The sequence below is a fragment of the Tauraco erythrolophus genome, chromosome 27 (assembly GCF_009769465.1).
Source record: "Tauraco erythrolophus isolate bTauEry1 chromosome 27, bTauEry1.pri, whole genome shotgun sequence".
Taxonomy (NCBI): domain Eukaryota; kingdom Metazoa; phylum Chordata; class Aves; order Musophagiformes; family Musophagidae; genus Tauraco; species Tauraco erythrolophus.
Window position 1 is genome coordinate 5,549,634 of NC_141491.1, and position 27,981 is coordinate 5,577,614.

General features: G+C 56.8%; 1 protein-coding gene across 2 annotated transcripts; it reads right to left on the reverse strand.

Annotated features, from left to right (window-relative positions):
• Positions 1-2,707: 2,707 nt before the first annotated feature.
• Positions 2,708-27,492, reverse strand: AHCYL1 (adenosylhomocysteinase like 1). Of its 2 annotated transcripts, XM_086627160.1 has the most exons (17): positions 27,385-27,492; positions 11,830-11,941; positions 11,323-11,466; positions 10,432-10,532; positions 10,038-10,140; positions 9,682-9,776; positions 8,730-8,836; positions 8,531-8,647; positions 8,304-8,367; positions 6,765-6,853; positions 6,196-6,266; positions 5,638-5,732; positions 5,455-5,553; positions 4,790-4,858; positions 3,604-3,682; positions 3,016-3,136; positions 2,708-2,843 (listed from the first exon to the last, which is right to left on the reverse strand). In XM_086627160.1, exons 1-17 carry the CDS (start codon positions 27,490-27,492, stop codon positions 2,837-2,839), a joined length of 1,581 nt encoding a protein of 526 aa, XP_086483286.1. In that variant the 3' UTR covers positions 2,708-2,836. The 2 variants fall into 2 exon arrangements, with proteins under 2 accessions (XP_086483286.1, XP_086483287.1); XM_086627161.1 differs by lacking the exon at positions 11,323-11,466 and having other exon boundaries at positions 27,385-27,451.
• Positions 27,493-27,981: the final 489 nt, after the last annotated feature.

Genomic DNA, 27,981 nt, shown 5'->3' on the forward strand with positions numbered 1-27,981 from the left:
TGCGGTGCGGCTCCGCCCGCCCGCCCCGTCACCGCCCAGCGCCGCCCGCCCCCGGTGGCCACGGACGGCGCGGCGTCCGGCTGGCCGGGGAGCTCCGCCCCCGCGCGGCCATCTTAGGTGTGGCGCGCCGCTGGCCTCGGCCATGTTGGGAGCGGCACTTCCGCCCTCCTTTGGCCCGGGGAGGCAGGGCCCGGCCGCCTCAGGCCGCCATGTTGGGAGTGGCAGGAAGGGGTACGGCGGCTGAGGTGGGGCCCTGGACCAAGTGAATCCTCAAACCAAGGGGCTCGTGGGTCTCAGACCCCAAAAAGAGGGGCGCGATAGGGCTCAGAGGGAGCCAGACCCCATCAGAGGGACCTGAGCGGGTTTGAACCCCAAAATCCAGGGCCCAGAAGGGCTTAGAGGGGGTCAGACGCCAAAATCCATGGCCCGGAGGGGCTCAGACCCCAAAATCCAGGGCCCTGTAGGGGCTTAGAGGGGGTCAGATCCCAAAATCCAGGGCCCAGAGGGGCTTGGAAGGGGTCAGACCCCAAAATCCAGGGCCCAGAGGGGCTCAGAGGGTGTCAGACCCCAAAATCCAGGGCCCAGAGGGGCTCAGAGGGAATCAGACCCCCAAATCCAGGGCCCTGGAGGGGCTCAGGGGGGTCAGACCCCAAAATCCAGGGCCCAGAGGAGCTTAGAGGGGGTCAGACTCCCGAATCCAGGGCCCTGGAGGGGCTCAGGGGGTCCTGGTGGGGCTCAGACACACCAGGGTTCCCCCGGGATTGCGTTCATTCCCTCTTCCAAACAAACTGCCCACAAGCAAAGGAGCTTTGTTTTTCCTAATAGTTTAATTAGACTTTAATGATTTATTGCTCATCTGCAAGGATTAATATTGCATTCATTAAAAATCATTCATATACAAAATAAACCTCTCCCTCCCGGCCCGACGCTGCCACCACCACCCCCGGGCTCCCCCCCCGCTGCGACATGGCTTATACAGAGATGGAGCCCTTCGGCCGTGGTTCGACCCTGGTGGGGTGGGGAAGGGGGGGACCGTGACCCCCGAGCATGGGAAAGGAAAACCTCCCTCCCAGGGAAAGGGAGATGCTCCCGCTCCCTCCCACAGACACCCCCCCTGCCTCACTGAGCCAGGTGCTAGTCCTCCCCGGGAAGTTTGAGGGATGGGGGGGTGTCACTGTGAGGCAGGTGATCCCCAAAATCCATGGGGAGAGCGGGCAACCCAGCAACAGGCCAGAGGAGACCAGGCAGGGGGAGAAAGAGGGATAAAAGGAGTGAGGAGGGAAAACAGGGTGATCCAAGCCACGAGCATCCCTCATGATCTCTTCCTCCCGACCCCACAAAGGAGCTTTGCCCCCACCCCGGGAAGCGGTGGCACCCCCAACCGTGAAAATCCCCGGGAGGGACCCAGCCAGGTGGCATTAAAAAAAGCCCAGAGGTGAAGGAGCAGCTCCGGTCACAAGTACCACAGCATCTCCGTTATCCGGGTCGCAGGAGATGCAGGCAGCGGGGGTCCTTCCCTCGCTCCATGCTCTGGCCTTGGCTGGGAGAAGAACGGGGCAATTTGGGGAAGATAAAAAAAGCCAAGAGAAACCTCACTGGGTTGCAAGGAGCTTCCCCCATCCTGGGACAAGCTGCAAGAGATGGGAAAAAAAAAAAAAAAGAGAAACATGTCACAGGTGGGGATGTGGGAAGGGGACGAACAAGGCGATGAGAGCGGCTGAAACGCAGCGCGAGGGCAGGGAAGCAGCAAAGGGGAGCCGAGGGCTTTGGGCAGGGATCCGTGGTGCAGAGGGCCTGGGCTGGGGTATGGGCAAGGCTCACCTCGGCATCCGTCTCAAAACAAAAAGTGAAACGCCCTCCAAAAAAAAAACCATCCCAAAATAATCAAACCCCAGACACCCTTAGAACTACCCCGCGCTTCTCGGTGGGACAGGGGGCTGCTCGGAGGCAGCGAGTGCCCGGACTCGGCAGGCAGCGTGTCCCTGACGCTTCCCTCCCCTCTTTAAAACATCTCTTCAAGGATCAAAAAGGAAGAGAGGGAAAAAACAAACAAACAAAATGTTTTCACTCAATTAAGGTGCAGTTTGGCTAAAAAAAAAAAAAAAATAAACAGGAGAGATGAGGCTAATGCTGGGTAAGTGACCCCCGTCCGAATTCAGATTAGCACCCTGAAACAGTGAACTCCCCCACACCCGGCCAGCCACCAAACCCTGGGCCAGCGGCCACCAAATTTGGGCCACCTCCACGCAGGGAGCCTGGCAGGGCTTGGGGATGGTCACCTATTCGCGAGGTGGCCGGCAGGCGCCACTCTGCTCCCGAGCAGCACCGGGAGCATTGATCTAGCAGCTAAAACTGGGCTCTTTAAGGCAATTTAGAAGTTGCAGATAATCCACACAAAGAAAGAAACATAAGACAAGGTAGAACAGCATCTCCGTATCTGCAGGGATCCCGGCCGAGGCTAACACGGGCTGGAAAGGTGAAAAAAGAAAATAAATGGCTGCAGGAATGATTGCCCTTGGCACACCGGGAAAGGGAAACCCTCTCTGGGAGCCAGGGCTGGGAGCCACCAGCGGCTTCAGCCACATGAAAGCAGGAAGCAAATCCCAGGTCGTCTGCCAAGATCAGACAGAGATGTGATCACATAAAAGGGTAAAATTGAGAGGTGGGGGGGGGGGGGAAAGAGTGACCTTAAAATCACACTGATAAATGTAAAAACAGGTTGCTTTGTTGTTGGGTTTTTTTTAAAAAAAAAAAGTTAAACCAAAATAAAATGATCTTTAAAAATAATCTCTCTAATGTTGCCTTGTGTGGTCTGGTCCTTCATGGGTATGGTCCGTCAGTATCTAGAAGAGAAGAGAGAGGACAGTGAGGCTGTGGGTGCTGGGGACACTGCTCCCATCTGCAGAGCGGTCACCGAACCCCCCGGGACCTGATGCTGTCCCAGCGCACGCAGATGCCCCCAACAGCACCCACTGGGTGGGGAGACAGCGGCTCCCTGCCCCGGCCAGCACTGACCTGTAGTAATTGGGTTTGAAAGGCCCATTTTTGTTGAGTCCCAGGTATTTCGCCTGATCGTCCGTCAGTTCGGTCAGGTGGGCGTCGAAGGAAGGCAGGTGCAAGCTGGCGACGTACTCGTCTGGGAAGGGAGAAAGAGGGGATCAGGGGGTGCATGTCCCCCACTACGCTGTCCCATCAAGGAGATGATGTAGGGACTCATCCTATGGCAGGAAAAGGGCCATATGCTGGGTCTGGCCAGGGAGTCCGTGCCATCCAGCACCACGGATTCACCGTCCAGTAAGTCTCCAGCAGAGCTGAGCCCAAGCCCCGGAGCTGAGCGGGGCTGGATTGCACTGAAAGGCACAGGGGTTGCATGAAAAGCCTCGGAGCAAGAAGCCTGAAGGATGCCTGCTCCACTCGGAACGTTAAGGAAAACAAATCTAACGACCTGCAAGCGTTTCAAAGTTTGCTGCCTCTGATGGCTTCCTTCAACTCATCCTCTCCAGGGAAGTTTTGTCCAGCCCAGGTGTGAGTTTCTCCTTCCATCCCACACCGCTGGCCCACAGCTGTCCGGGGGATGAGTCAGTCTGGGTTCCCTTCACTCACCCATCTTCTTGGGCAGCAGGTACACGTCCTGTTTGTAACGGCCCTCGGGAGCGTTGTAAAGCTCAATCAAAGCCAGAGCCTGCAGAGATCACAGGGACAGTCACCAAGCCAGGCAGCGCTGGGCACTCGCAATGGAGCAGGGATGAGGGTTTGGGAGCCTCAGCAGGGTGGGGGACACCACTTCTAAAATGCCTTGAAGGAAAAGCTTCCACCTGAGGGTACATCCCTCTTTGGGTGGGATAATCCCACTGCCACTGGGGGAGGACCAGGGAGATCGGAGATGTCACCCAGCTTGTTTGCAGGATCTGGGCTTAACGTCCCAGGAAAAAACAGAAAATGAGGATGGAGGAGAGGGGAGCAGCTCTAATTCTCTTCAAACCATATGGCTGCAGCGTCACGTGGAAATGAAGAGACTGCTCGTTTTAAGCTGTCGGCATCACTCCAAGAACCACGGCTGCTCCTTCAGCAGAAATAAAACTGCAGCTCCCTCAAGCCCGGGGCCACGCAGCCGAGAGCCAGGGCCAGAACGCGGCCCCAGTGCTCACCAGTTCGGACTGACAGGCACGAGGATAAGCGAGCCCCTCGCCCACAGCGTGGCTGTCCTCCCCCACCATCACAGCCATCAGTCCCCTCCGCGTTTCTCCCATCGCCAGCCCAGCCAGCACCGACTGCGGATCGCAGAGCGGAGCTAAATTTAATCCTCGTTTTTCTTGGAAAGGCAGAGTCACAACAAACAGCGCAAAACACGAGCCGTGTCCGCCCAGCTGAGCTGGGGAACATTTTAAACACTGACCTCTAGATCCCCAAAAGTGATCTCAGGGGGGTTGCATGTTTTAGCAATGTAGAAATCGAGTCCAAAGACAAAGCAAAGCCTTGCTTTGAGGTAAGAGCTTAAACCTGTGCAAGAGGAACTCTCCAGCGGCTCCGAGCACAGCAGGAGCTCTGCCACAAAGCCTGGCTCATTTAAAAGCTCTCTCCCAGCTGTAACCAAGTAGTAAGTTCACACCATCATCAACTGCATCCCAGTCAAGAGGTGGTGGCTACGGTATCTCTGGCACCAGTGTGATCCCAAGCACCCATCCCACTGCCTGTTCCCAGCTTCTTCCAAACCATTCCCACTCCGAGGCTCGTGTCAGGCCCCAGAGCATCCCCCACCCCTCGCGCCTCGGCTCTGCAGCATACGAACCTGAGTGGTGGCTGTGATGGAGAGAACGAAGGTGGGAACCGTGGAGCAGCTCAGGTTGAGAAGACGGCCCTAGGAGACAGCAGGAGGAGTTTGCAGAGAGCTGAACTTGTCCCCAGAGCCAAACCAAACTGTGTCTTGAGACAGGATTCACCTCTAACCCCTCCCTGGGACAAGGGAAAACCACAGCGCGGTGATTTCAGGGGTCACCTGCGTGACCAGAGTGTTCAAACTCTGCCTCACAGGTTCCACTCTAACCCTTAAGCTTTACGGCAGGGCAATTTTGTGGTCCCTAGAAAGAACCAGTCCCTCCCACTGCCAGGGGAGCTCAAGCAGGAAGAGGAGACACCCAACCAGTTTGCTGCCTGGGAAACCCTGCCAAAGCCAGCAGCAGACGGCGTTTGGCTGGTAGGGATGGCTGCCGGCTCGGAAGAACGGAGCCAGATGGCACCTCTGCGGCTGCACGCGGTACGTGACACCTCCCCTGCCTCGGGAAAAGGAAAAGAAAAAAAAAGAATTGGAAAACCCTTTCCTGAGCTCTGAACCTCCTCCTAGGCACGAGGTGTCCCAGCACCTTTCCACCTGCTTAAATCTCCGTTAAAAACTCGGATTTCAGTGATTTCCCAACGGAGGCCCAAAGCAACGTCGTGGCACAGCTCTCGGCGCACCTCGGCCAGCAACACCACCCGCTTCCCGTCCGGCCAGATGATATGGTCCACTTGGGAGCGGACCCGCTCCCAGGTCAGCTCTGGGGTCCGGAGGCTGGTCTGCAAGAGCAGGAGGAAGAGGCTGGAGTCATGGAGAGAGGATGGTGGGGCAGACACAGCCTTTGAGGCCACAGATGGACTCACCACATCGATCTCGGTGTTGGAGTGGCCCATGTTGCACACGATGCAGCTGTTCTTCATCCGATCCAGGTGTTCTCTGGTCACCACGTTCTTGTTTCCTGCAGAGAGGGCTCAGGTGAACCCAAGGCAATGGAAATACAAACCCTGATTTCTCCTCCCTGCACTTGGGTCAGAAAAGCTCAGCTTGGGGCAACACCAGATGAACTTCAACCAGAATGAGAGCCCTCCTGGCTGTGACAAGAGACATGCACGAGATGAGCGCTCATCTTTGGTCCCATGAATTAACCAGGCTTTAGGAGACCCCAGAATACCTCTGGGGACACATGGCTGTGATGTCCTTCCTCCCAGGGGCTGAGGAGGACCGTGGTCAAACAGCAGACTGCGGGGGTAGGAGGAAAAGCTCTTGCCAGAGCACAGCTATGGCTCTTGCAAAATTAGTGGTGCGTGGCAGCAAAGCGTCCTCCAACCCCAGCTCCCCCAGAGCCCCCGAGACACCCACTTGGGAACATCTGCTCCTTCTCAGCCTGCTCCAAGGCTCACCGTGACCTTCTCCATCCCTACCTGTGCAGGTGATGACGACATCCACCTGACGGATTACTTCGCTCAGCTTCACCACCCGAAATCCGTCCATGCTAGCAAAAAAGGGGGAGAGGGACCACAATGAGGAGGAGAAGTCTGTTCCCTCTCTGCCCCAGACCAGGAGGGATCTCAGTGCTGTACTGCTGCAGCAGCTCTGAATTTCTCACGCAGCAGCCAGGCTATCCTTCCACACTCCAGGGATGCCAGATGCATGAGAAAGGGCTGTGCAAAGGAGACAGCATCAAACCTGCTCTCATAAAAGGAGTCAGGAGATAAATGGAGCATTCAGCCAGCCCTGCATGAACCCTCGAGCGGCCTTCCCAAGCCAGCTGGTGCAGGTGCCCACCGCCTGGCACCCCACAGCCCTGAAAGCTGCCTCAGCCCTTCCCCATCACACCCCAACGAGATCTATATTCTCCAAGATGAGCCATAGATCCTCCTGGCTCTGTTTTGGCATCTCTCAGGGTCTCAGGATGAGCACCTCACCCTCTTTTAAAAGGAGGCCGGAGAACAGACGAAGAGATGCTCGCAAGCAGCAGGTAACATCTTACCAAGCTTGGAGAGCGCAGATGGGGTCGATCTCCGTGACGTAGACGATGGCTCCCAGGGCTTTCAGAGCGGCGCAGCATCCCTTGCCCACCTGCCGAGGCAAAGCATCAGCGCGAAGCTGAACGTGGGGCACGCCGAGCGCTACAATCCCTTCCCTGAAACAGCCCGAGCGCATCCCAGGCTGGGAGACCCTCATCCCGGCCATCTGCCCGATGCCAGGGGCAGCTCAGCAATGTACCTGGAGAGTGACGCTTCTGCCGCAAGCCCAGCTCCCCCTCCAAGGCCACCAGCCCTCCAGCATGGCTACCAGATGGCATGAGCGTTCCAAACCCAACACGCTTGCAGCCTGCGCAGCCCCCAGCATCGCAGGAGCCCTTCTGAGCCCTCCTCCAAGAGGAGATGAAAGCCAGCCTGGACGAGCACTCGCTTCCCTTTAAACCAAATGGTTTCTCTGGGATTCAGAGCTGTCCTGCACTGATCAGGGGACAGATCCTCCATCCCACGCTCTCCGTATCAGCATGAGGGAAAGCAGAGCTCCTGTAAACAGGATCTCTGGCTCTATCCCTCTCCTCCCTACAAAATAAACTAAAGTCTGGTTCTCCACACCACTTACCCACACTAACACCCAGCTAATCTGCACGTACCCATGCTCAGTCCCATTTTCTGACCAGCAAGATGCTGCCAGGCAAGAAACATCTCCAGAGACACCCTTGCTTATCACCAGCTGTGACAGCAGGTCTACTGAAAACAGCCAGGCAAGGCAAACGGGGACTCCAACCCACATCCAAAGGGGAAACCAGTGTGGGTAGAAGGAGTCCCTTGTTTTGAAGAAGTCCAGTACAACTCAGGACAGGCCCTGGAGACTACAACTCCCAGCACAACCCATGGCTGGAGATTCAGACGCCACCCCGGAGCGCCTGGGTGAGAGCCAGCGCAGCCTCTTGGTCGAGCAGAGCTGGGCTCCACTGGTGTCTAAATAAATTAGTAAGAGTGTTCCTGCTGGGAAGAGCATTTGCAGCTACTGCCGGGTGCTTCGCAGCGCGGGAAGATAAACACCCACGCAGACAGCGCACAGATGGAGGGAAGGTGTCAGCTCCCGGCTCCGTGCTCTTCCAGGGCAGAATCATTTACAAGTTTGTGATATGATTCCCCTCTGCCAGAACATTATCCACCAGCGAGCTGCAGCCTGCCCCTCCGCCTCGCAGGCCTGGTGACAGCCGGGCTGGATGCTGAACTCTGTCCAGGGACAGCAGATGGGAGCACTCATGGGTAGTTATAATTCAGGCCAGCGTTCCCAGCAACTGTTGTATTTGCAGCCCAGCTAATCTGCTGGCAAACTGGGAAGCCTGACGCCTGTTCTCCAGCCTCCCAGCAGGTTCTAGCAAGATTTCCCTGGTAATCGCTCACCAGGTTCGATCTACTCTGCTACCAAGGGCACGTGGTCTTTGCACAGGGAAGAAGCAGGACGCTGAGCTCAGGGGAAGGATGGCTCGGGGGGAGGCTGACTCACAGCTCCACCGACTGCCGCTTGCAAAACTCACCTCCCCATAACCACAAACCACCACTTGCTTCCCTCCAAACATCACATCTGTGGTCCTCTTCAGGCTGGGGGACAGAGAGAGACCTGTGTTGGGATTAGTCAAGCGCACACCGCTGACGGCACAGGGCAGCGCTCCGCTGTGAGAGCCCCCAAAACCAGGTCCTGCAAACACACGGCAAGGGCAAAGCAGCAAAGAGCCCGACCTCTCGGGAGAAAGGCTGGACTCACCCGTCCAGGATGGATTCCCGGCAGCAATACAGGTTGTCAAATTTCTGTTTGGTAACGGAGTCGTTCACGTTCATGGCTGGGACACACAGCTTCCCGGCCTTGGAGAGCTGGTACAGCCTGGAAGAGGACAAAGGCAGGTCAGAGCAGAGAGCAGCAACCCAACAGGAGGTCTCCAGATCAGCTTTCCCAAACCTCCTACCTGTGCACGCCAGTCACGCTCTCCTCCACAATCCCTCGGATCTTCTTGAATACGTTGGGGTATTTCTTATAGACCCAATGGGTCAGGTCCCCACCATCATCCAGGATCTAGAGAACAGGCAAAGGAAGAACATGGAGCAGCCAGGCCTTTCACTGGGAAAAGCACTCGCTGGTGACAGGACAGGGAAAAAGAGATGCAGAGCATCTTCAGGCACTGGTGGAGGGCTGTTCAGGCAGAGGCCTGGGGGCCAGGACTCCTGGGTTCCCCTAGTTGCCAGCAACTCGGGGTCTCCTCCAAAACATAGAGGATTTCTTACCCCCTGTGTGGAGCTGATGGATCCTAATGGGGTTTTCTGCCCCTGCTATTGCTCTGCAGCCTGGAAACGTGACCACAGGCAGCACTAACTAAACAGGCTGAGATCAGAAGGATGCCACAACATTGAATGCCCTGAAAGCAAACAGTCAAGAGGAAAGGCTGCGGGAGCTGTCACGGCCCACTGACACATGCTATCGCATCATTAGTGACCACGGACCATGCAGCAAGGCAGCGAGAGGCGTCATCTGCTTTCAGCAAGGGAAAGGTCCCCTGCAGAGACCCCTCGCTCTTTGGGAGAGGGTGGATGGGACCTGTGTCGGGAGAGGATCGGTTGGGGCAGCTCCACTAGGGCTGACCCTGGGGGAAAAAGAGGTCTCGTGGTTTCTCAACTCGCTGGCAGTTCTGGCAGGAGATGCTCCCACACCACTGGGCTGTACCAACTCAGGACACTGTCTCTGCAGCTCCCACAACACCCACGGTGGCCCCCAACCCAGTGCCAGCTGCCGTTCTCCAGGGGGCTCAGAGGCTTTTTTTGCAACACCAGCAGGTGCCCAGGCAGCCCCAGGGAGGGAAGGGTGGGGAGCACCCAGTGACCGCTCCACGGAGGAAGAGGAAGGGCTGGAAGAAGGCTCATTACCATGTTGGCCTGCCAGCCATCTACGTTAACACAGCGGTCAATGCACCACCAGAAGTCATCCTCCGACTCCCCCTTCCAGGCAAACACGGCAACACCTAGAAGAAGAGGAGCATCCTTGGCATCCGCTGAGTTTGGCAGAGCTCTCTCCTGCTTGGCCGACTCAGGAAAACCACAGGCAGGAGGGCCAAGGGGCCGTGCAGAGATCAAACCGCAGCCCACAACAGGATCAGACCTGTTTATCCCTCCCTAAAAGATACGTGGTCCAAATCATTCCTTAAACTGGCCCGACTGGGACAAGGCTGCAGGGCCAGGAGGGGCTGGACGCACCCTGCATCCCTACGCTCCGCTGTACTCACCAGCTTCTGCCAAGGCAGCTGCCACTTCGTTCTGGGTGGAATAGATGTTACAGGCAGACCAGCGGCACTGCGCTCCCAGCGCGCACAGCGTCTCGATCAGCACCTGCGAGACAGCGGGGTGAGCCCGGGGCAGCGGTGATGGGCACGAGCACAGCAGCATGGCACAGGGCTCCAAGCACATCCTTGTGCAACGGGCAGCGAGGAACTGACTGGAGATTGGCTCCAGCAAACGCTGCCCTGGGGAAATGTGGGCAGCAGAACCTCTCCAAGACATTTCCAGAAAAGTGAAGGTGCCCCCTCCGATTGCCCAAGGCTGGGAAACTTAAGAGAATTTCCTCCCCAGGGAAAAAATGGTCTCTCCTACCCCAGATGCCCCAAATAAGAAGCCACTCACCGCAGTCTGTGCTGTAATGTGGGTACAGCCCACGATTTTAGCTCCAGCCAAAGGCTTCTCCCCTTGAGCTCGTTTCCTGAGTGAAATCAGAGCAGACATGTCTGCAAAAGGAAGAGAGAGGTTTTAACGATGGCTCAGTCCAGAGAGGCCCCTCTCTGCCAGACCTGCTCTCCTTTCCGGGCTTCCCCGGGCTACATCCAGCCCCACAAATTTTTGATATAGTCATTATGCAGCCAGGGAGAAAAACTCCTCATCCCTGGCCAGGCAGGTCTGCCCAAAACAGGACCAAAACCAGTGTCATTTGGCCACACGAGAGAGGTCTGGGATAGGCACTGCCCAAGGAAGGCATCCGATGTGCCCCAGCTCAGGACAGTCTCCAGCCCTGCAGCAGAACAGCATCAAGAAGAAGCAGCTAAAGATGAAAACAGTGCTGCCACATCTCAGGGAAGCTGCTCTAAATGTGCCTGTATCTTCTCCTGCTAAGGCTTTGGCAGCATGTGTGTAAAAGGAGCCCGAAAGCAAAGTTACCCAATCACCCCACTGGAAATGGTAACTCAGCTTCCCACAAGCCCCAGGGGAAGGGGTTGGGACTGTCAGTTTTCATGTCTCGGAAGGCGTTGCAAGATCCTCGCCCATTGAGGTTTCTCATCCAAAGCCACCAGAACATGAAACTCCACAACAGCCCTGCCGCTGTTAGAACATGGATGCCACGCATCATTAACGCTTGCTGTCACGTCTAGCTCTTCCTCACATCATCTGGTGACTTGGAGGGTAAAGACAGGATATCTGAGGCTGTAGCACAAGTGTGGGAGTTGCCATGGCTCAGCTCCTGGTCTCTGAAGAACACCGCACCCAGCCACAAGCCCCACGAACCCCACGCTCCACTCTCACCTTGTTCAGCGATCTCGATCTCCCGGCGCCCAAACTCGGCCTGCTTGATGTTCTTCACGCAGAAATTGCTGCTGCCTTTGGAGTTGGTTTGTTGTTTCTCTCGGGGGGACACCTCGTCATCAGAGCTGTCTGTGTAGGAGGCAGCTAAAGCCAGGAGAGGGACCTACGTTACCCCGGGACCTCCTACCCTTCACGTTTCTGCTCCATTTTGCTCCCCACCTTTCACACTTGTACACACTCATGGCTCAAACTACAAGTTTCATGATGAAAATCAATGTCCAGAAGGAATTTTGCACTCTTGCTCCCTAAAACAACCCAGAACTAACTGGGCTATCAACTGGTAATCAATGCCTGAGCTTCAGGAACCCCTAGAACTATCCCCTCCACATCCAAGTACAACACAGCAGCACGGAGCATCCTGACACACGGTGTGAGCAGCATGTTCACAGCGGCACCAATGCCAGGTTTGGGAGAGGACCAGGCATGGACAAGGAGCCCAGCACCTACCAGAGCTGTAGCTGTCGGTGGAAGACTGCGAGATGGAGCGGGACAAGGACCGACGGCCCGTCTTGGTTGGGAACTTGGTGAACTCCTGCATGTCATCTGCAAATTGGATTTGCTGAAAACGCAAAGAAAGAGAAGTGCTAAATCAGCAGGTGCTCCTTACTGCATCCCATCTTTCCAGGCCATACGGACCCGTGGCTTCCTTCACTCCACCTTAACTGCTGTAGTCACAGAAATGAGACAGAACTATGGCTACAGATGCCCAAAATTGAACCCTTTCCTCTGCCTGATCATCTCTGTCACCAGAAGGTCAAAGCAGATTTTACACCTAACACCTGAACATGAAAAAAAGAACCCAGCAAGCCTTGAAACATCCCCTTTAGCCCATCTCTGCTCCCTGAGGCTCCTCCAAGAAAGTCAGACACAAACACCCTGCAGCCCTCCAGACAAGCCCTGTGCAGGCAGAGCCCCTGCTCCAACCCCAACCAGTCTCCACCAATTTCTGCCCAAAAGCACAGCAGCAAGAAAGCTGGGGTGATCCCAGCAGAAACTCAGATCCTTGGTGCCTCCAGGCTCTTCCCCAGGAGCAGAGCATCCCTCAGGTTAAAAACAACGGCGCATCCTTCCAAAACCAACGCTAAAAGCAGGGAGGAAAAAAAACAACTCATCAAGAGAGAACATTTCAACAAAAAGGAGTTGACATTGTGTTGCCTTTCGGTCTCCTCTGCCTTAGAGATGTTTCCACTGTAAGAGAAGCCCTAAAAGAGCCACCCCTCCTTCCTCTCTCGGCCAGAAGCAACTCAAGGCTCCAGCACCTACCACCAGCTCATCAAATTCAAGTGTGTTGGGTCAAAAGTAGAGGAAAAATGGCCCCAAACTATCCCATATGACCAGCCAGCAAAAAAGCCTTATTGCTGCTTCTGCAAGAGCGAGACAACGGAGATGAAAGGGAATTAGGAAAAGCAGCAGCGAATCCAGCCTGATGCCCCCCTCCCCGGCACGCTGCCATGCAGGAGACCCTGACAAAGAGCCCCGGCGTGGCCTCTTCCCTCTGATCCCGTCGCTGCAGGATTTAATTTTGCCACTTAACAGAGATGAGACATCATTGCAGGGAGCAGGATTAACAAAACATCCCCACAGACCCAGGAGACCTCGAGAAGAGTCCTGAAGAAATGAAGTTGATGGGAAGAGACAGGCCACAGTGGCCTCAAGGAGGGGTTTTCCATCCCAAAAGCGCTCCAAAAGCTTTGATGTGGGAAACAGCCTTCAAAGGGAGAAGAATGAAACTATTTAGTTGAGATGATCCATCCTGGAAAGGAGGAATCTGCATAGTCCGGGGTGTCTGCAGCACTAGTACAGCTATTTGGGCTGTGAAACGGAGCCACGGTTCCCGGAGAAACTCAGCCAAGGGGCCAAAAGCCACGTTGCTGCCCTGCTCAGGAGGGGAAAGAGGGATGTGAAACCCACTGCTCTAAGGGAGGACATGTGGGGTGATGTGGGGCGGTGGAGGTGACTCCAGCATCCCCTCCAGGAATGGACCAGCACCAGATCAAGTCCACCATCGCACCCAAGCAAGCATCCCAGGCACTCTTGCGGGTGCTGCTGCTGCTATTTAGACAGCTCCTCTGTACTGGATACGTTACAACTGGTATCTGCTTCCCAGACCACACTCCCCAGCAGATGCCCAGGTGATGCTGAAGCTAACCGCATTCCCAGAAGGAATGGGAACGCTAAATGGAGTTTGCAGGTTTGGTTTTGGAACCGGTTTAGGTCGTTTGGTGCAGAGGGAGGAACTGGAGGGCATCATGCAACCTACAGCACCGTCAGGAGAGCCGGTACCGAGAGACAGGAGGTGCAGAAGCAGTTCTAGCAAGCAACACCAGGCAGGTCACAGCAGCATCCTCAGGGTGCAGGGCTGGAGCTGGCAGGCACAGCTATTTCCCAACCAAGGGATGACATTACTGGAATTTGTTCAAGGTCTGTTGCTTGGATCAATCTTCCTCGGACAGACTGAGAAAGGCTGGTGCCACCTCTGTGCTGGCGCATCGCTCGCGGGCGTTTCCAGGGTGGGGGGGGGAAACAAATTTTTAAAATCAGCAATTTCAGAACAGCAACAATTCCAGCCCTTCGCACCCACCTCTTCCTCTGGCAACTCGTCAAACCAGAGGGTGTAAATGTGCCCCACAGAAGAGCTGCTAGCATTAAAATCACTTAAAGTGTCAGCTGAGGAATTTTCTCCATCTCAGGGAAAGGTTTCCAGGGAAGAGGTGAAGCCAGAAGGGGGAAAAAAAAAAAACAGATAGCCCAGGCTTTGCTGCTCCAGCCCAGGGCACAGTGGGTGTCTGTCCTTGCTTACAGCATCCAGGACACAGATACCCTGGGCCAGGGCACTTCCCTGCAGTGAAATGTGCTGCCTGGATGGTCTCTTGGAGCAAAGCTCATTTGGGATGCGACGGGAGGAGAGGTGGGGATGGAGGGCTGCTGTGCTTCCCGGCTCCACACCATCCCCACACCACCAGGACAAGCGGCATCTACCGGATCCCCTTTGGAGAACCGGCCATGGGCACTGAGCCAGCTCCAAGGCACAGTCCCACTTTTTTAGGAGAAACAGCAGTCCTAGAAACGCAAGGTTTGAATCCAAGAGGGGAAAAAAAAAAAAATTAAAAAACCACAACTAAAGAAACCAAGTGCTGAATTAACCACAGTAATCCCCGCGGTGGCTTTACCGGAGCTCATCCGAACTCCGCAGCTTAGCAAAATCTGCCCTGTCTAAAATTATCATCAAACGTGGCACGCAGCTTCCCCTTGGCACATCAAACCCCCTCCAAGCCCGGCAAACTAACGCAGCGTCCGGCAACCAGCCGGGAGGAAGATGAGGGAGGACGGCGGGTGCTGTGGTCAGGCGAAGCGACCGAGCCGACGTGCGTGACCGTCGGCTGCGTTCCCTTCCACGTGCCGGGTTCTCCGGCTGCATTAAGGCGACGGAGAAAATCCCGTAATCCCTCATCTTGTCGTGGGAATTTGGATGAATGGCATTCCTGGCCGGGGGCTGCGGATGAGTCGGCTGTGGCTGACCGAAGCGAGAGGGGACTGGGCTCGGGACCATCGGGCTACGGAGAGCACGATCACGAATCACATCCCAAACTTTATCCTGCTGGAAGTGGCTTTTCCAACTGGGTGGAGCACAAAGGTTTAAGAGCAAGGGAAATATTTTTTCATCCCAGCGATTCATGACCAAGGAGGTAAAACAACACAGCACTGATTTCCTGCACAGAACAGAGCCGGGGTGTTTTCCAGCATCGCTCTCCCTTTACAGAAGGGGATGGGAAATAGTGACAGGACACGGGGCAATGGCTTTAAACTGGAAGAGGGGAGATTTCGATGGGATCTAAGGAAGAAATTTTTCCCTCTGAGGGTGCTGAGGCACTAGACCAGGTCACCCAGAGCAGTTGTGGCTGCCCCATCCCTGGAAGTGTTCCAGGCCAGGTTGGATGAGGCTTTGGGCAACCTGGTGTAGTGGAGGGTGTCCCTGCCCATGGCAGGGGGGTTGGAACTAGATGATCTTTGAGGTCCCTTCCAACCCCAACCATTCCATGACTCTATGATTCTATGGAGCCGGGGTCCTGATGGAGCCCTGTGCCAAATGAGCAGCTCCTTGCTTGGTATAGCAGAGGTTTTTTTGGGAAATGCCCTGTAGGAAAACACCAGGATCCGACATCTCCTGCCAAGTTTTCACAAAGCAATGCTGAACGCTGCCTGCTCCCAGTCACACCTGCCAAGCCAGAAGTACATTTTCTCCCCTTGCGAAACCTGGCACGACCGTGCCCGTTCCCACGCAGATCCGACTCTTCCCAACAACAGCCCACTCGTTTTCAGCCCAAACCACCCCTCCAGGTGCCAGGTCTGGCTGGGCAGGAGGTGAGGGAGCACCATCCTCACTGATACAGCACCACATCCCAAAAAGAGTTAAACGAGGTGTCAGGGACCCCCGGGTCCTCCCAAGGCAAACACCAGGCACCTCATCTGGCTGCACTGCCCGGTGCGGCCCAAAACCACCGTGAAGCTCAACCACCAGCTTCAACGAGCCTCTCCCATGTTAATGAAGTACCTGCCCCTAGGTGGGCACGTCGGGCGGGCAGTCCTGAGCGCAGCAGCACACGGGGCCCCAGCACATCCAGCCTCGTTTGTTTAATTATTACACCATAGGAAGGGCAAACAGATTGGAGATCTGGGCTGCCACCATCTAAACGGACTGGCAGCTCGTGACTGCTGGGTGTGCCATCCTCCATGGTTTATCCCACGTTTTTTTCCCAGCAGTCAGGCTACAGAGCAGCTTTTTGAGCTTACTGAGAAGTTCCCCCCACCTCGGAGCTGCAGAGGACTTTGTAAATCCAGCTGGATTTACCTCGGGCACAGAGGGGCCAGGCACGTCCGTCTCACACAAGACAACCCCACTTGTTTCTAATTTTCAAACCCTTTCCATCCCCAGAATGGCTCCTGAGAGGATGCTCGAGCTCCTTCGCCGTGCTACGCATCCCCGGTCGCATCCCGCAGCCTCGGGGGACAGCGGCAGAGCAGGTTGTGGAAGAAGAAGGAGAATTGGGAAAGTATCCACCGACTCACAGCCACCCCCGGGGCCGCACGCTGATCCCGTTCACCGAGGCGCTGGCTCCGTGGGGGAAAGGACACGTGCTGGGGAACAGCTCCAGGCTCCCCATTTTAACCACCACCAGGTTTGCCTTAGCAACCCTTTTTTAATGAGTATTTTTCATTAGGGACGATGTGAGTGATGACACATCCACGCTGGTGTTAAGAAAAGTGCCCTTACAGCCACTTCTGTCCTAGAGTAACCGGGGGGTGGGTACCAGAGCAGGCTCTGCACATCAATCCAAGATAAGGAGGGAGCAGTGAACCACCCAAAACCCTCCGGCCTCCTAAGTTTCCTCCACCACGTCCACGGACGTGACGACACAGCGCAGTCGCCCGGGGAGAAACAGCAAAATCAGAGCAGAGCACGTTCTTGCTGCAACACAACCCCCCTGGAAAGCAAAATAAAAAGTCTCTGTAACCCACTTCTGCCCTCCCAGGAGAAAGCCTGGAAGGATCCATGGTCCTGGGACCTTTCCTTTCACTGCAGAAAGCCAGCAGCAGAGATCAGGACTACTCAGGGCAGCCAGTTCCCCTTATTTAATCTCCTCTCCCCAAGAAAAACTCTCTGGCAGAGGCTGGGAGGGCACTGCCAGTTGCCCACGCTGCTAAAGCAGCCCTGACATGACTTGTCTTTTAAGTTCACCATTTCTTTGTCCTTCCTGGAAATTCAGCCAGACTAGAAATGCTTCACAGCTGCAATCAGCACTCATCCTCCTCACCAGCCCCACCTGCACCCAAGACGTGATCAGCAGCTTGTACCAGGGCTGAGTTTCACAGACCTGGAGATGGACACCTTCAAACGCCAAGGATTTGTTATCTGCAGAAAAACCCTTTCTCCAGCATCGTTTCCTCCTGGGAAGTCGTAACTGGTGTCTCCCGAGGAGCCAGGTCCTGCCCCAGCGATGAGTTCAGGTGTTTCTAAACGACAGTTGTTTTAATCCACTTATTTGCAGAAGCGAGTCGTCGCGTTCAGTCCACGCGGCAGCGAGGGAGGGAAGGGGCACCCCAGGGGCTGAGGTCTCTTCAGCCACGCATCAGCAGAGGAAAAAAAATTAAAATAAAATAAAATAACCAGCATGAGGCTTGTCTTCTATTCTAGATCAAAAAGAAGAGACGAGCAGCAGCTTTTCTTACGCCACCTCCCCAGAGAAGGGACAAAACTCTTCTGGGCTCTGCTCCTGCAACCACCCGGGTCCTGGGGACCCCAAACTTCCTCAGCAGAAGAAAAGAGCCCTCCCCAAAGCCACCCACAGCCTCCTGCCACGTTTGCCCTCGCTGGGACAAGGGACCGAAGCTGCCCCACACCACTCACCGCAGGTTCCCATGTCTCTCCCCGGCGCTGGCCCCGGGGCTGGCAGCAGTCCCGCCGCGGCGCGGCCGGGGGAACTGGCGAGCATGGCCGTGCCAGGACGCTCGGTTTGTTTAGAGGACTTGGCAGACCCCCTCTGCTCTGCCTCCAGGCTGGGAGAGCCAAGCCCCCGTTCCCACAGGACAGCGTCTAGCCACGGGGCAGGGAACCCACAGCAGCCTCTGGCACATGGCAGGACACAGCTCCTGCTCCACGACCCGATAGGACACGCGTATTTTTGGGGTGGAAATCAGGAAGGCAGATATGGATGTTTTTACAGTTCCTCTCCCGTGAGGTTATCCAGCCCTGGAGGATAGACCACAGCGTCCCATAGGATTGAAGGAAAGGAAAAATGAGGTACTCGGAGCAGAGGGATGGGGGCATTGGGATCAGCATGGCTCCCACTCTGACCACTCACCGTCCTCACCCCCCAACCACTGGTGGTCCTCACCACCAGCAAGGGGAGGTTTTTGAGGTGGATTTGGCTACGTGATTCATAAACCATCCCACTTTAGCCCCTCCGAGCTCTGGCCAAGTGAGCCGGCACACACCTAGATGACGAGCAGCTGCACGAATTCACACAAAGCTGTGGCCAAGCTCATGGGACAACCAGATTTCCAGTTCAAATCAGCTCAGCAGCAACAGACATCCCAGTCAGAGCACGAGGCCAGGTGTAGGCATGGGGGGGTTCATTAGTGATGCCCAAGGCTTCAGCCCCACCGCGCTGCAGGGACACTGGAGGAGCGGGTCAGCAGCTGGGTGCTCAGCTGGCACCTTCTGATCCTCCACACCCACTGGCAGAGCACCACAGGCTCTGGGGAGAGCTAGAAGTGGCACAACCTTGGCTGGAGAAGTTCTATGGAAGAATAGGACCTGCTCTGCTCCAGGCGTGGCCTTTGCAACAGGAGGACTTTCTCCTGATGGAGAAGTCTCCCCAACCCAAACCTTTAGAAGAAACCTCAAAGTGCTTCGTTTGGACAACAGAGCTGGGAAGAGTCGCCCAAGGGTGCTGCTCCGCTTTGCGGATCGGAGCACGATCAGTGCCGAATTCAGTGCCGCTTGGATTCGTACCTCTAGCTTCCAGAGGGTTCACAGGGCAGGTTTTTCTCCCTGGAGAGGCAAAGACCTGCCCGGCACTCTCCCTGCTGACTCCCTGAGCAGGAACTGCAGCCAAATCTCTGCCTGGAAACCTTTACACCGTTCCCGACAAGGAAATAAAAGGCACTGAGGTCCTGGCAAAGTAAACTGGCCAAGCCCTGATACCAGCCTCCATCTTTCCCTGGCAGAGAAGGGCTGGTTGGGTAAAGCACTGGGGAAAAAAAGAAAAAAAAAAAAACAAACAAAAAGAAGTTTCCGTGAGTACAAGAGGAGAATTAAGGACTTTCACATGCATCCCAAAACTCGGGAAAGAAGAAGCAGCACCAGGAAAGAGGCCCGTTCCAAAGGTTAATAGGCTGGAAACCACCGCAAGATTTCAGCCATCAGGAGAATCACCGTAAATGTTAGTTAAAGGAAAAATAAACAGAAGGCAGGATTAAATAAAATAAATGGGATTTTGAGTGCCCAGCTGTTAAATAGTAACTGGGAATAACGACTGCCTCATAAACACCTTGAGGTCAAAGGTGTGCTGCCTCCGGAGAGAGCAGCCGGAAAGCTCTCCGCCAGCAGATAAGGCATCGAGTCCTTGGACTCCAGGAATCGAGGGAAAGGCTCGCTCCGGGCTGTAACACAGAGGGATATCTCCTTGCAGCAGGAACAGCAAAAGTCCGATCCCGGGGACCTCTGAGGGCAGTGAACTTCCATCACATTCCAAGAGTTAACCCCAAGAACTCGGGCATCCCAGACTCTTCACCTACAGAATCATCTGCGGGGCACCCCCCCAGCCTGTGGCACACCGAGTGTTTGGGCAATAGGATAACTGGTGTTAATGGGAGTTTCCTTGCTGGGAGCACTGCACGGGCAGCACCGGGGGTTAAATCATGTTGGCTTGTGGGGCAAACGGAGGACTAACGGCCTCGAGCAGGGTGGCCGCCTGCTTTGGAGCTGGAAGCCCATGGAAACACGTTCGTGTGTCATGGCTGATAGGGAATCATCTTTAATCAGCATCGATTTCTAAATTAACGAGAAGACTCCTCTGCAACCACAGCTGTACAAGACCAAGGGATCACTGGGAAGAGGTGTCAGAGGGCTCGTTCAGCTCCACCATACAGCCTGAAGTGAGGGTTAGCCCCCCCAAAAAACCAAACTGAAACCCCCAAACCTCTCCTCTGCAACACTAAAGCAACCCCTGTGTTTTGGGGGAGCAGCCCCGCTCCCCCACTTGCCTCCTTTCTCCCCCAGAACCTGCTTGCAGAACTCCAGCATTTCAAGACCTCATTCGGTCTTTCCAAGAGACCAGTACAACCACCACCACCACCCAGGCGAGGCTCCAGCTACTTGTCGAAGACCCTCCATCCCTACGCCACAGCTCCAAGGGAAAACGCCCGGCAGGAGCAGCATCGAAACAGGAGCAGCCTGTGTGCAACATCTCAGAGTTGGGAAACACAGCTGTGCAACTGGAAAATTGGGAACACATCCTCCCCATGCCCCCTACCCTGGCTGATCCCCACAAGCCCCTCGCAGTGGAATCTCCACTAGAGCTGCCCATTTCTCATTTACCAATATAATCTATTTCCAGCCCTGGAAAAGACTTTGGTTTTGATGGATTAGATTAGAGGGAAGGCAGGAGAGAAACCTCAGGCTTCAGCTCAGGCTGTTCGTTGCTCAGGACTCAGAGGAATCGCTATCAGGATGGACAAACATCACCCTCCTGGACACTGACTCCTCATGTCGGAGCGAAGCTGACCCTTTCCTGCAAGCAGGGTTGATTCCATTAAGCTCCTTTCTTTTAAGTGACACGGGAGGGATGAGAAGTGGGGACGGCAAGCTCGGAGAATATTTGGAGAAGGGGTTGGAAGAGGTTGGTTAGTGTGGGGAGACGCAGGCTGCGCTGCCTGCACGAGGCTGATGGCTCCAAGGTCAACAGGGATCTGCCAGATGTTCTCGCTCCAAAACATGCCCAGGTTGGATGCAAGCCTCTCCCAACGGTGCAAGAATGTGCGATATTCGGGGCTCCCTGCAGGGAGGCGAAAGGAGGAGAGACAGAAAACAGCAGGCGCAGGTCGAACCTCACCCCAGGCCATCTGGAAGGAGGAAACCAAAACGTGAATTTCAGCACGGCAAAGCCCCGAGGAACTTCCTTTCCAGGCTGCCTACCTCCTCCCTCCCTGCAGAAGGCTGGAAGGAGCTATTCCCTACGCCCACACCTTGCAGATAAACCCAGCTCCCACAACCCCCATCCAAATCTCGGCTCCTGAATTACAGCAGCTGCTCTGCCAGGCACGAACGGGTCCTGCCAGCCAACTCCAGGTCCGCGGGAGGCAGCCAAGGGGAAGCTGTACCCACCTCCGAGGACCGCGGGAGCCTCACCCGAATTACAATGCGGTCTGTTCGACGAGCTGGAACATCATGTCCTCGGCCACCTAAGTTCTTTGGCTGTCACCAACCTGAAGCAAACAGATTCTGCAGCAGCAATAAGCTCGTTACCAAGGCCACCGTATTGATCCCGAAGCGTAATTAAAATTCACAGTTCAAGCAGCCCAATGCGACAGGGCAGCCGGGGCAGCCTCCCGAAGGCATGAATAGCCCCGGCTTCCGCACCCCGCGTTCTCAGAGGCAGGGAGACCGGCTGCTCAAAAGAAAAAAAACACCCTAAGTGGCAGCTTTCCCTTTGGACCATCAACCAAAGATGCCCTTGAGTGCCCGTTCCCCACGCCGAGGGTTAACCACGCCGCGGCAGCGTGGCAAGACGATGCTTAGCCCAAGGTTGGACGGGTACGGTGCAGACCAGGCTGAGGTGCTGCTGAGGGTGGCCAAGTCCCCAGAGCTTCAATAAGGAGCTGCAGCAAACCCTGCTGAGATGGTAACAAGATGCTCCTCCTTGGTGGGACTCCCCAACCCTCCTGCAGCAGCCCCAGCCCCTCATTGATCCAGCCCACGGTCCCATTGAGACAAGGAGGAGTCACGCACTGCAGAAGCGTTAGCACAAGGTCCTCTGCACCAGCAGCTCCACGGGACCAGCAGCAGGCCCTGGGACAGTCACCTTAAACGTCACCACCATCTGCTGAGTGAAGGTGAGTCAGAGTCCCCAGATAAGCAGCCCTGATCAAAGGGCTCAGCAGGAAACGCAACAAGCCCTCTGCAAACGTGAACGTCGCCCGCAGGAAACTCCTGATGATAAAAGACGCAGCCAAGCACCAGCAAAATCTCTCCAGCCGAGTCCCACACCTCCCCCTGCTCAAACACCTGGGATGAAGCACTCGCCAGCTCCTTGGAGGAGCGACGAGGACACGATCCTCACGGGCAAAGCCCTGTGTCAAGCCAGTTGGTTATCCGAAAGGATCGACTCCAACCCGGCCTCAAAGAGCTGGTTTCCAGAGCAAAAAACCCAGCCTCAAACTCCAGCAGGGAGCACAGGAGCAGGCTCCAACGTTTGTACGGGCTGGAAAGCATGGAGAAAACTGTTCAGGTCCCAAAGAAAGTATTGTGGTAGGCTGGTAGCTAGTAGAAGATAATCTCACGTTTTGGGAAAGGCTTAAAGAAAACACGGCGCTTCTCACACCAGTGCACTTCCCATGCTCCAGGCCTGGCTGCTCACACGGGAAGGAGGCTCCCACCAAGCACAGTGGGGCTGGCAGGAGAACCAGTGCTGCTCAGGTGGGTGGCCCCCACACCCACACCATTAAAAAAATGACAAGAAATGCTTCTGAAGACCGGGGAGAATGAACATCCAACTCCTTTCCCATCTCCAAAGGCCAGACATCAGCATGGAAACCCAGCCTACCTCACGGGACTGCCGGAGGAGAACGGAGAAGTAAAAGCCACACAGCCTGGCGTGTCACTTTGAAGATGGCTTGTGTCCATCAGATCCCAAAAATCTCTTTTCCTCCTGCTCTACAGTTCAACAACTGAAATATCTTCTGGCCTTGCAGGAGTGCTGGGTCACAAGGACAAGCCTCCCCTCTGGACAGCAGCGAGACCCTCCAAAAAGCCAAAGTGATGAGAAGGACCCAAGAGTGACTTATTACAGAAACAATTACGATTCTGTCATTTAATACGGCACGACCAGCGAGCTGTCTGCTCCCAGCCCCCAGTAAATCACCTCCATTCAAAACATCCTCGTGGTTTGCTCTCACCACGGGTCAGGGTATGACCAGCTCAGCCTGTGACCATCTAACCACAGCGACACGTGCACTTATTTGGGTTTTCCTACACCCCAAGGAAGGCCAGACCCACCCCAGGTGCTCCATACAGAGTAGGATGAGCCGTTCAGCTCATCCCAGCCCAGGCATCTCATTAGAGAAGGAGAAACTGCAGGGAGAGGAGAGCGAGAAGGCAAAAGAAGAGAGGATTTGGGCAAGGAAGCAAGGACAGTCGAGTGCCCGGCGTCTGGCTAAACGACCAGGAGAGGAGGTGGCGGCCGCTGCCCTGGACAAGCACACAAAGGCAGGGGAGGATTTACGAGCAGCCAGTCTAGGGGATGAAATTAAGAAAGAGGAAAAACGAGCGACTCCAGGAGCACTGTCGGTACAAACAAGGAGAGTCTTGTCGCTCTGACAGACCAAAGGAGAAGGTGCTTTATTAGCACCCGGCCTGGCAGAGCTGCAGGGACCCAAAACGACTCGGGACTGGGAAAAACGGGGCAGAAAACCCGGCTCTGGGCAGGGAAGCAGCAGACTGCAGCAAGGTCAGACACCGCTCGGGCCGCAGGAGAGCAGCTCTGCAGCCAACAGCAAAAAGCAGCAGCAGAAACGATGCTCTGGAGAAGGCGCCCAGCTCTCCCCAGGGGACGGCAGCTTCCCCTGGGCTCCATCCCCCTCTCCCCAGCCTCCCCCTGCTCCCATCTCCAGCCACCCCCGTGCCAGCCAGCACGCAGCTCTGGCTCGCTACCACTGCAAAGCTGCAGTGCTCTGCATTAGCATTCCCCGCCGCACAGCCTCAGCGGGATTCCTCCGGCGCCGGCATCCGCAGGGGCACAGCACCAACCCAAACACACCGGCCACGGGCTCGCTCGGTGTCCTGGGGCACCGAGGTGTCGTGTAGTTCACCTCCCTGAAAGCAAATCCGAGGCTTTCGCCTGTCCCGCGCTCCGGGCACGCTGCATGAGTAAGCAGATCTGCCTGCAGAGCGTCCGTCTGTCTGTCTGGCGGCACCCAGGTGTGAAGGAGCCCCCGGGACGGCGAGCCCCACGCGAGGATCGGGTGATGTGACGGACGAGGACGGCGCGTGCCAAGCCCCTCTCTGCCTTGCCACCCATCTCTAAGCACGGCGATGCACCTTGCCTGCTCGAGGGCACCCACGGCTCGACTCGGCCCGGAGTTTAAGGCTGCGCCGACCGGCTGACGTGGATCCAGACAGCAACTGCTCTCAAGGGCACCTACGGAGAGCAGGGAGGCAGAAGAGCAGATGCCCAGACACAGCGGTGATGGCACACAGGGATCTGGAAGAGCACAACCTGTGCCCTTGAGCTCTGCCTTCATCCCCGCACCTGTATCCACTTAACCTGGGCAAGACACAAGCCTCAGCGTTTCCAAACCCTCGCCCCCAGCAACACCAAGGCACACACTGGAGAAAGTGGAAAGCTCAGCATCACTCACCTCTGCCTTTAAACCGCTCCCCGCCAAAGAACCACTTCGCTCTGCCCCAAGCCGCCGTTATTTTGCTGACAGCCTGATTTCCCACAAACTGCAGCGAAAAAGGAGCGTCGGCAGAGCCGGGCAACCCCAGCTCCCGGGGGAAAACCGCCCCATTTCTGCAGAAAGGTGACAGCTCCGCTCCCCGCAACTGCGGCGGCTCCTACTTAAATCCAGAGTTGATCATATTTAATCTCTTAATCTCTTACCTCCCGCTGTTTCACTTTTTCACCTTAAACAAATCACTGACGAGAGGGAACAAAGACGTCAGCGATCCCCAGGGCTGGCTGTGCCGCTCGGGCTCGCTCCGGGTCGCCCCCCGACGCAGCCTGCCAACGCCGACCTCTTCACAGCACCCGCGGGGCTGATGTGCCTCCAGCTACATCCCAGATGCTCCCCTAGGTCCGAGCTGGGCACGGGATGCCGGCGAGCTCACGCCAGCTCTTCCACTGCACATTGGCACCTTCCCTGAGTGCCAGCACCAGTTCAGGTTCCTCTTTGAAAAGCTCTTCAGTGGCAGGTCACATGGAGGAGACGGAGCCTGCGCTATGCTTGGCCACATTCCCGCCCTCTCCATCTCCAAAAGCCTTACACCAACCGCATCGGCAAAGTTCAGGGAGCCTAAAAACCCACGGAGGGAACCGCTTCGGTGCAATTTCCCCTACCTCGATGCTGGTAAATCACCTCTCTCAACCATCATCTTCACTGGCCTCTGACTGCGCCGAGAGCTCCAGGGGCAGCGAGCACACAAGTCACTTCGACTTGCATTGAAACAGAAAGTTTAATGGCTTTAATGGTTTAATTGCGATCCTGCTTCGAAGGCATTCGAGCTGGGGACGCTCAACGCCTTATCTCAGGAGAGCAATTCTCCCTTCCCGGTCCTTTTATCCTTCTGCCAAAGCCTGCGCTATCAGCCGGCGCTATTCGCGGCAACTAGCCAGGCAAGGAAAACAGCGGCCCGAAGCATCTCGTTCCTCGAGCTTCAGCTCCCCAGGATCTCGCTGGCTGCTGATGTTATCAGTCCCAAATGTTGTGGGTCGCTCTGGGCATCTCTAATACCATCACCCAGCCAGCAAAGGGTCTGACCGTGGCTCCTCACGCTGTGCAACGAGCCTGTGTGTACAGCAGCAAATTCCAGGGGATACAACGTCCCACCACCCCCTGAGAGTCGAGCAAACTTCGCCTCTGAGGATGCTGGATCGATTCCCCCCTTACGCATACACCGCATTTCTTTTTACGACGCGTATTTTGGCCCCGTGGGGTGATTCAGGGTGAGTACTTTGCTTTCCCCTCGCAGGTCAGCCGGCTGCAGCCTCGCACTGTCAGCCCCCCAGCTTCGAGAAAGACAACGGTAACGAAAAAGGTGAAAACAATCCCCAAGCTTGAGTTGGAGGAAGCAGATCCCGGCTCTGCATTCCTCTGCTCCTTCCTCCAGGCTACGTCCATATCCCGGATAAAGAGCCAGGGTGCAGGGAGAGCCTCCGGACTCCTGCTCCCCTGCAGCAGCCGTGAGCCTGGCCGAGAAGCGATGCCTCGGACACAGCGACCTGATGGCAGCCCCTGCACGAGGGTCAGACGCTTCCTAATCCCACCGCTGGCCGGAGCAGGCAAGAGGGACGTTCCCCCCCAAAGAAGGGGAACGTTCGCGTTCACTGCCGCTGCTCTGCCTTCGCTTCCAGCACGGAGGCAGCCGGAGGCAGCCCCGGGGGGAACACGATGTTCAGCACAGCCGGGACCTCCGGCCACAGCTGCACGAATCCGTGCCGCGCACGGAGCACGAATCCACCTCGCCGGCAGCACCGGGATTTCAGCGGCACATTACCAAGCGCAGCAGGTCCAACCCAAGCCAGGAGCGAACGTCTTCATGAGCTCACCCATCTAAAAGCTGGTTACCCAAGTTTTTGGAGGTCCTGCACCCTGCCACGGTGGCACGGCCAGTGCTCGCCTGCCCACGGTGCCATCCCTATGTCCCGTAAGGGTTACGCGAGCACCGCAGGCGGCGGGGAGCAGCACCGGGAGATCTCAGGAGCTCCTGCAAGAAGGCCTTCAAGGATGAAAGGGTAAAGAGGTGACTCTGGAGAGCTCAACACCAGGGGCTGCTCTGGCGGTCGCTCCTTCAAGCCCAAACGTGCTCCTCCAACAGACCCCCCGACACTAAAAGTGTTCAACACTCCGAATTTCCTCCTGCCGCCCTTCAGAGTGACCTACCGCGGGATCTCCGGGCCGCTGCTGCCGGCTCGTCCTATTTAGCAGGTCCCCCTCCTCCATCCCACCCCCGCACCCAGCACCCACCGTGCTCCCCACACGCAGGGTCCCCAGACCCGCTCCCCCACCTCCTCTGCCCGGGGTCCCCCTGACCCCGCACCCCTCTGTGCCACCGCCCAGACCCCGCTCCACTCCCCAGCTCCCCCCTCCCCAGGGCTGCACCAGGCGGGCCCCAGCCCCCCCGAACCGGGCCGCTGCTGGCACCACCTGCCTCAGCACCCCCCAGCCGGGCCGGGGCCGCGCCCCAGCACAGACCCCTCTCTCCCCACTACCCGATCCCTCCTCGTTTCACCCCAAACTGGGCCACCATCCCCGTGCGGCCACCTCCGCCCCCCACGCTTGCTCCCAGTCGCCCCCAGCCCCCGTGCCGGTCCCCTCCGAGCCCGGTACCGATTTCCCTCTCCTCCACTGAATGGGGACAGCCCCCACCTTCCCAGTCACCCCCCAGACTGGACCGGTTCCCGCTTCCCGTGGGGCTGCTCTTCCCAGAACCGGGCCAGCCCCCCCTCCCCGAACCGGGGACTGCTCCCCCCGAACCGGGCCGGCCCCCGCCGGTACCGGTACCTTCTTGGGGGCCTTGGTGACGGTGGCCATGAAGGAGTACTTCTCGGCGTCCTCCACCTCCTTGGCCTGCTTCACCTCCTCGCCGCCGACGGGCTCCGGCACCGACATCCTGAGGAGGCGGCGGCGGGGCGGGCCGCGGCGGCCCGCGGTACCGGACGAGACGGGGCACGGCGGGAACGCTCCGGTTCGGCTCGGCTTAGCCCGGTCCGGCTCGACCGGGCCCGCCCGGGCCCGCGGCGGACGCTCCGGTGCCGCCGGTTCGCAGCGCGCTGCGGCGGAGACTGCGGCCGCCGCGCTCGGCGCCGGGGGCGGTCCTGCCGTGACGTCAGCGCGCACCGACGTCAGCGCGCACCCGCCGGGCAAGTGAGGCCGCGCGGCGGCGCCGGGAAGGGCGGGCGCGGCGCGGCGGCGCCCCCTGGCGGCGGGGGGCGGGGACTGCGCCGGGGGGCGGGGCGAGGGGCGGGAATCGCGGAACGAAGGGAAATTAAGTGACAGAAGAGAAAACAAAAGAACGAGGGGTTTTCAGGAAAAAATGTTTGTGTTTATTCCGGGGAAAAAGAAATAAAATAAATCACAGGGAAAAAAAAAAATAAATCA

Excerpts from the sequence above, each read along its gene's own strand:
- AHCYL1 (XM_086627160.1), bottom strand. The coding sequence starts at position 27,492 with ATGTCGGTGCCGGAGCCCGTCGGCGGCGAGGAGGTGAAGCAGGCCAAG. Across the intron at positions 11,467-11,829 it reads CACCGACAGCTACAGCTCTG|CTGCCTCCTACACAGACAGC; the intron begins GTAGGTGCTGGG and ends TCCTGGCTTTAG. Across the intron at positions 6,854-8,303 it reads TGGTTTGTGGTTATGGGGAG|GTGGGCAAGGGATGCTGCGC; the intron begins GTGAGTTTTGCA and ends TTGCCTCGGCAG.